Here is a 7,101-nt window from a genome sequence, read left to right as displayed (position 1 = left end):
GGATTTTGGGGCTTTTTTTTGGTGGGATTTTGGGTTTTTTTCTGGGAATTGAGGGGAAATCCTGGAATTTGGGGATTTGGGGGGAAAATTCTGGGATTTTGGTGGTTTTGGAGGGGAAAATCCCGGGATTTTGGGGTTTTTGGGGGGGAAATGCCGGGATTTTGGGGCTTTTTGTGGGAATTGGGGGGAAAATCCTGGGATTTTGGGAGGAAATCCGGGGATTTTGGGGTTTCTGGGGGGAACTGGGGGAAAATCCCGGCTTTTTGGGGGGATATCCCGGGATTTTGGGGCTTTTTGGTGGGAATTGGGGAGAAATCCTGGGGTTTTGGGGGGAAATCCGGGGATTTGGGGCTTTTTGTGGGAATTGAGGGAAAATCCTGGAATTTTGGGGCTTTTGGGGAGGGAAATCCCAGGATTTGGGGGGGTTTTGAGGTGAAAATCCCGGGATTTTGGGGCTTTTGGGGGGGAAATCCTGGGATTTTGGGGCTTTTTTGGTTTTGTTTTTTTTTTCTGTGGGAATTGAGGGAAAATCCCGGGATTTTGGGGCTTTTGGGGGGGAAATCCGGGGGTTTGGGGGTTTTTTGTGGGGAAATGGGGGAAATCTTGGGGTTTTGGGTTTTTTTGGGGGGGAAATCTGGGGATTTTTGGGCTTTTTGGGAGAAATCCGGGGGGTTTGGGGGTTTTTGGGGGTTATCGGGGGGAATTCAGGGAAAATTGTGCGATTTTGAGGCTTTTTTGGAGGGAAATCCCAGGATTTGGGGGGTTTTGAGGTGAAAATCCCGGGATTTTGGGGCTTTTTTGGGGGAAATGCTGGGATTTGAGGGCTTTTGGAGGGGAAATCCTGGGATTTGAGGGCTTTTTTTCTGGGATTTTGGGGCTTTTTTCTGGGATTTTGGGGGGAATCCTCCCGTTCCTTTTCACCCCCGTTGCCTCGGCAACCGCTCGGCTCCCTCCAACATGGCGGCGCCGCCGAGCGGAACTGACGTCATCACGCCCACGCCAACATGGCGCCGCGCCGTCCCTTTGCCGTACAAAATGGCGCCTCCCCTTCTCCCCTCCGTACAAACCCGGCACTTCCGCGTCTCGCGACGCGCGTGCGCTCTCGCGTCACTTCCGGCCTGACCCAACATGGCGGCGCGCGGGATCCTCCGGCTCGGTGCGTCCTGAGGAGGCCTCGGGGGGGGGTCCCCGAGGGTGGGGGAGGACCTGGGGGGGTCCCTAAAGTGGGGAGGGGTCTGTGGGCGTGGCTTTGAGGGGTGGGCGTGGCTTTCCCGCGGGGTTTTACCGGGGAGGTGGGCGGGGCTTCTGTGGGGAGTGGGCGGGGCTCTGACGGACGTTGCCGCCCCCTAGCGGAGCGCCAGGCGCGCTGGCCACGCCCCCTGCCCCGCCCCCCGCAGCGGATCGGCCAATGGCGAGCGGCGTGAGTGCAAAGGGGGCGGGGCTTGGGGGCGGGGCCTCTTCCGGGGGGGGATTTCCTTTAAATTTGGGGCGTTTTCGTGAAATTTGGGGGTTTTTCCTGAAATTTGGGGGTTTTTCCTGAAATTCGGGGGTTTTTCTTTAAATTTACAGGTTTTTCTTTAAATTTGGGGGTTTTCCTTTAAATTTGGGGGTTTTTCCTGAAATTTGGGGGTTTTTCTTTAAATTTGGGGGTTTTTCTTTAAATTTGGGGGGTTTTCCTTAAATTTAGAGGTTTTTCTTTAAATTTGGGGTTTTTCCTGAAATTCGGGGGTTTTTCTTTAAATTTGGGGGTTTTTCTTTAAATTTGGGGGTTTTTCCTGAAATTTGGGGGTTTTTCCTTAAATTTGGGGGTTTTTCTTTAAATTTGGGGGTTTTCCTGAAATTTGGGGGTTTTTCCTGAAATTTGGAGGTTTTTCTTTAAATTTGGGAGTTTTTCCTTAAATTTGGGGGTTTTCCTGAAATTTGGGGGTTTTTCCTGAAATTTGGGGATTTTTCCTGAAATTTGGGGGTTTTTCCTTAAATTTGGAGGTTTTTCCTTAAATTTGGGGGTTTTTCTTTAAATTTGGGGTTTTTCCTTAAATTTGGGGGGTTTTCTTTAAATTTGGGGGTTTTTCTTTAAATTTGGGGGTTTTTCCTTAAATTTGGGGATTTTTCTTTTAATTTGGGGGTTTTCCTTTAAATTTTGGGGTTTTTCCTGAAATTTGGGGGTTTTTCCTTAAATTTGGAGGTTTTTCCTTAAATTTGGGGGTTTTTCTTTAAATTTGGGGTTTTTCTTTAAATTTGGGGGGTTTTCTTTAAATTTGGGGGTTTTTCTTTAAATTTGGGGGTTTTTCCTGAAATTTGGGGGTTTTTCCTTAAATTTGGGGGTTTTTCCTGAAATTTGGGGGTTTTTCCTTAAATTCGGGGATTTTTCCTGAAATTTGGGGATTTTTCTTTAAATTTGGGGGTTTTTCTTTAAATTCGGGGTTTTTTCCTGAAATTTGGGGGTTTTTCTTTAAATTTGGGGGTTTTTCTTTAAATTTGGGGGTTTTTCCTGAAATTTGGGTCTTTTTCCTTAAATTTCGGGATTTTTCCTTAAATTTCGGGGTTTTTCTTTAAATTTGGGGGGTTTTCCTGAAATTTGGGGGTTTTTCCTGAAATTTGGGGGTTTTTCTTTAAATTTGGGGGTTTTTCCTGAAATTTGGGGGGTTTTCCTGAAATTTGGGGGATCTCGGGTGGATTTAGGGGAATTTTGGGCAGAAAATCCCAAATTTTCGGGGTTTTCCTGAAATTCGGGGATTTTTTCCCAAATTTGGGGGATTCCGGGTGGATTTCGGGGATTTTTACAGGGAATTTTGGGTCAAAATTCCCAAATTTGGGGGGTTTTCCCCAATTTTGGGGTTTTTCCCCCCCAAATTCGAGGATCCCGGGTGGAATTTTGGGCTGAAAATCCCAACTTTTGGGGTTTTTTTTCCCAAAATTTTGGGATTTTTCCCCAATTTTTGGGATTTTTTCCCCAATTTTGGGGATTTTCCCCCAATTTTGGGGGTTCTTTTCCCCAAATTCAAAAATCCCGGCTGGAATTTTGGGCTGAAAATCCCAAAGTTTGGGGTTTTTTCCCAAAATTTTGGGATTTTTCCCCAATTTTTGGTTTTTTTTCCCAATTTTTTGGGATTTTTCCCCAATTTTTGGGGTTTTTCCCCAATTTTTTGGGATTTTTCCCCAATTTTCGTGGTTTTCCCCTAAATTTGGGGATCCCGGGTGGAATTTTGGGCTGAAATTGCCCAATTTTGGGGTTTTCCCAAAATTTTGGGATTTTTCCCCAATTCTTTGGACTTTCCCCCAATTTTTGGGATTTTTCCCCCCAAATTTCAGGATCCTGGCTGGAATTTTGGACTGAAATTTTGGAATTTTGGGTGTTTTCCCCCAAATTTGGGGATCCTGGGTGGATTTGGGATCGTTTGGGGTGGAATTTTGGGCTGAAATTCCCAAATTTTGGAGTTTTTCTCTCTGGCTTTTGGGATTTTTCCTCAAAATTTGGGATTTTTCCCCCAATTTTTGGGATTTTTCCCAATTTTTTGGGATTTTTTCCCCAATTTTCGTGGTTTTCCCCTAAATTTGGGGATCCCGAGTGGAATTTTGGGCTGAAAATCCCAACTTTTGGGGTTTTTTTCCCAAAATTTTGGGATTTTTCCCCAATTTTTTGGGATTTTTTCCCCGATTTTCGTGGTTTTCCCCTAAATTTGGGGATCCCGGGTGGAATTTTGGGCTGAAATTGCCCAATTTTGGGGTTTTCCCGCAGCCTGGGGCTCTCCCCGAGCCCCTCCGGGCCCGGCCCCGTCCGGGACCTCCCGGATTGGAGCTTTTCAGGTAAAAAACGGCGATTTTGGGAAAATTGGGGAGTTTGGGGAAAAAAAAGGGAATTTTGGGGGGAAAAAACGGGAATTTGGGGGAAATTTGGGAATTTCGGGGGGTCCCAGGTGGGGTTTGGGGGGGGGAAATGGAAATTTGGGGGGAAAAGGGAAATTTTGGGGAGAAAAAAGGGAAATTTGGGGCGAAAACGGGATTTGGGGGGGAAAAATGGGAAATTTGGGCTAAAAATGGGGATTTTGGGCCAAAATTTGGGGAGAAAATGGGAAAAAAGGGGATTTGGGGGGATATTCGGGAATTTGGGGGAAATTTGGAATTTTCGGGGATCCCAGGTGGGGCTTGGGGGGAGGAAAATGGGAAATTTGGGGGGAAAAGGGGAATTTTGGGGAGAAAAAAGGGAAATTTGGGGAAAAACGGGATTTTGGGGGGGAAATGGGAAATTTGGGAAAAAAATGGGAATTTTGGGGGAAAAAAAAGGGAAATTTGGGGAGAAGATGGGAATTTGGGGGAAAAATTGGGATTTTGAGAAAAAAGGGAATTTTGGGGAAAAAAATGGAAGTTTGGGGGGAAAAAAGGGAAATTTGGGGGAAAAAAAGGGGAAATTTGGGGAAAAAATGGGAATTTGGGGGAAAAATGGGAAATTTGGGGGGAGAAATCAGGATTGGGAGAAAAAAAGGGAATTTTTGGGGAAAAAACGGGATTTTTGGGGGGAAATGGGAAATTTGGGCTAAAAATGGGGATTTTTGGCCAAAATTTGGGGGATTTAAGGGGAAAAAGGGGATTTGGGGGGAAAACGGGAAATTTGGGGGAAAAGGGGAATTTTGGGGAGAAAAAAGGGAAATTTGGGGGAAAAACGGGATTTTGGGGTGGAAAAATGGGAAATTTGGGAAAAAAATGGGAATTTGGGGGGAAAAAAAAGGGAAATTTGGGGAGAAGATGGGAATTTGGGGGAAAAATTGGGATTTTGAGAAAAAAGGGAATTTTGGGGAAAAAAATGGAAGTTTGGGGGGAAAAAAGGGAAATTTGGGGGAAAAAAAGGGGAAATTTGGGGAAAAAATGGGAATTTGGGGGAAAAATGGGAAATTTGGGGGGAGAAATCAGGATTGGGAGAAAAAAAGGGAATTTTTGGGGAAAAAACGGGATTTTTGGGGGGAAATGGGAAATTTGGGCTAAAAATGGGGATTTTTGGCCAAAATTTGGGGGATTTAAGGGGAAAAAGGGGATTTGGGGGGAAAACGGGAAATTTGGGGGAAAAGGGGAATTTTGGGGAGAAAAAAGGGAAATTTGGGGGAAAAACGGGATTTTGGGGTGGAAAAATGGGAAATTTGGGAAAAAAATGGGAATTTGGGGGGAAAAAAAAGGGAAATTTGGGGAGAAAATGGGAATTTGGGGGAAAAAAGGGAAATTTGGGGGGAGAAATCAGGATTGGGAGAAAAAAAGGGAATTTTTGGGGAAAAAATGGGATTTTTGGGGGAAAAATGGGAAATTTGGGGGAAAAATGGGAATTTTGGGGAGAAAAAGGGAAATTTTGGGGAAAAACGGGATTTGGGGTGGAAAAATGGGAAATTTGGGAAAAAAATGGGAATTTGGGGGGAAAAAAAGGGAAATTTGGGGAGAAAATGGGAATTTGGGGGAAAAATTGGGATTTTGAGAAAAAAAGGGAATTTTGGGGAAAAAAATGGAAATTTGGGGGGAAGAAAGGGAAATTTGGGGAAAAAAAGGGGAAATTTGGGGAAAAAATGGGAATTTGGGGGAAAAATGGGAAATTTGGGGGGAGAAATCAGGATTGGGAGAAAAAAAGGGAATTTTTGGGGAAAAACGGGATTTTTGGGGGAAAAATGGGAAATTTGGGCTAAAAATGGGGATTTTGGGCCAAAATTTGGGGGGAAAAAGGGAAAAAAGGGGATTTGGGGGGAAAAACGGGAAATTTGGGGGAAAAGGGGAATTTTGGGGGGAAAAAGGGAAATTTTTGGGAAAAAACGGGATTTTTGGGGGGAATAATGGGAAATTTGGGGAAAAAATGGGAATTTTGGGGGGGAAAATGGGAATTTGGGGGAAAATGGGGATTTTGGGGGAAAAGGGGAAACTTTGAGGGAGAAAAGTGGAAATTCTGGGAAAACCGGGAATTTCGTGGGGAAAAATTGGGATTTTGAGGGGAAAAAAGGGAATTTTGAGGGAAAAAAAAAAGATTTTTTGGGAAAATTTGGGAATTTTAGGGGAAAAGGCGGAATTTGGGGGGAAAATGGAAATTTTGGAGGAAAACCGGGAATTTTGTGGGGAAAAATTGGGATTTTGAGGGGAAAAAAGGGAATTTTTGGGGGAAAAAAGGGGAAATTTCGGGAAAAAATGGGGATTTTGGGGAAAAATGGGGATTTTTGGGGAAAATTTGGAAATTTTGGGGGAAAAAAAGGGAATTTTAAGGGAAGCATGGAATTTTAAGGGGAAAAATGGGAAATTTGGGATGAAAAATTGGGATTTTGGGGAAGAAAAGGGAATTTTGGGGGAAAAAACAGGAAATTTGGGGAAAAAACTGGGAATTCGGGGGAAAAGCGGGAATTTTGTGGCAAAAAATGGGAATTTTGAGGGAAAAAAGGGAAATTTTCGAGAAAAAAAATGGGAATTCTGGGGAAAAAATGGGGATTTTTGGGGAAAAGGGGAATTTTGGAGGAAAAAAGTGGGAATTTGCGGGGAAAAACGGGAATTTTGGAGGAAAGGGGGATTCTGAGGGAGAAAATGGAAATTTTTGGGGAAAAAAATGGGAATTTTGGGGGAAAATTTGGGGATTTTGGTAAAATTTGGGGGTTTTTGGGAAAATTTGGAGATTTCGGGGAAATTTGGGGAGTTTTGGGGATTTTGGGGGGGAAAATTTGGGGATCTGGGGAGGCCCCGCCCCCTCCCTGACCCCGCCCCCTCCCCCCAGACGGGCGCCCCTCCCCCCCCTGGCGGGGCAGCTCCGGAGGCGCCGCGAGAACGAGGAGCTGGCGGTGAGTGCCCAGTACGGACCAGTATGGACCAGTATGGACCAGTAGGGGCCAGGGTGGGCCGGGGACGCCTCCCAGTACAAACCAGTACAAACCAGTGAGCCCCCCGGACCCCAAACCAGTAACGGGAAACCCCGAACCAGTACAAACCAGTAACCCAGCGCCCCTCCCAGTCCCTCCCAGTGACTCCCAGTTCGTCCCAGTAAGGCCCAAACCCCATCCCAGGGACCCCCAGTCACCCCAGACCCCAAACCAGTACAAACCAGTAAGGAGATACCACAAACCAGTAACTCCCAGTAGGCCCAAATCCCCT

The 7,101-nt window shown here is 45.4% G+C and overlaps 1 protein-coding gene across 1 annotated transcript; it reads left to right on the top strand.

Moving 5' to 3' along the window:
• The first annotated feature begins 1,012 nt into the window (after positions 1-1,012).
• On the top strand, positions 1,013-6,795 carry MRPL52 (mitochondrial ribosomal protein L52). The gene is made up of 4 exons (XM_068999134.1): positions 1,013-1,156; positions 1,351-1,420; positions 3,740-3,807; positions 6,728-6,795. Exons 1-4 carry the CDS (start codon positions 1,129-1,131, stop codon positions 6,793-6,795), a joined length of 234 nt encoding a protein of 77 aa, XP_068855235.1. The 5' UTR covers positions 1,013-1,128.
• The last annotated feature ends 306 nt before the right edge of the window (positions 6,796-7,101 follow it).

This window comes from Aphelocoma coerulescens, unplaced genomic scaffold, assembly GCF_041296385.1.
Source record: "Aphelocoma coerulescens isolate FSJ_1873_10779 unplaced genomic scaffold, UR_Acoe_1.0 HiC_scaffold_238, whole genome shotgun sequence".
Taxonomy (NCBI): domain Eukaryota; kingdom Metazoa; phylum Chordata; class Aves; order Passeriformes; family Corvidae; genus Aphelocoma; species Aphelocoma coerulescens.
Note: the sequence above shows the minus strand (reverse complement) of the source record. Positions and strands in the feature narration are given on the sequence as shown.

Excerpts from the sequence above, each read along its gene's own strand:
- MRPL52 (XM_068999134.1), top strand. The coding sequence starts at position 1,129 with ATGGCGGCGCGCGGGATCCTCCGGCTCG. Across the intron at positions 1,421-3,739 it reads ATCGGCCAATGGCGAGCGGC|CCTGGGGCTCTCCCCGAGCC; the intron begins GTGAGTGCAAAG and ends GTTTTCCCGCAG. Across the intron at positions 3,808-6,727 it reads CCCGGATTGGAGCTTTTCAG|ACGGGCGCCCCTCCCCCCCC; the intron begins GTAAAAAACGGC and ends CCCTCCCCCCAG.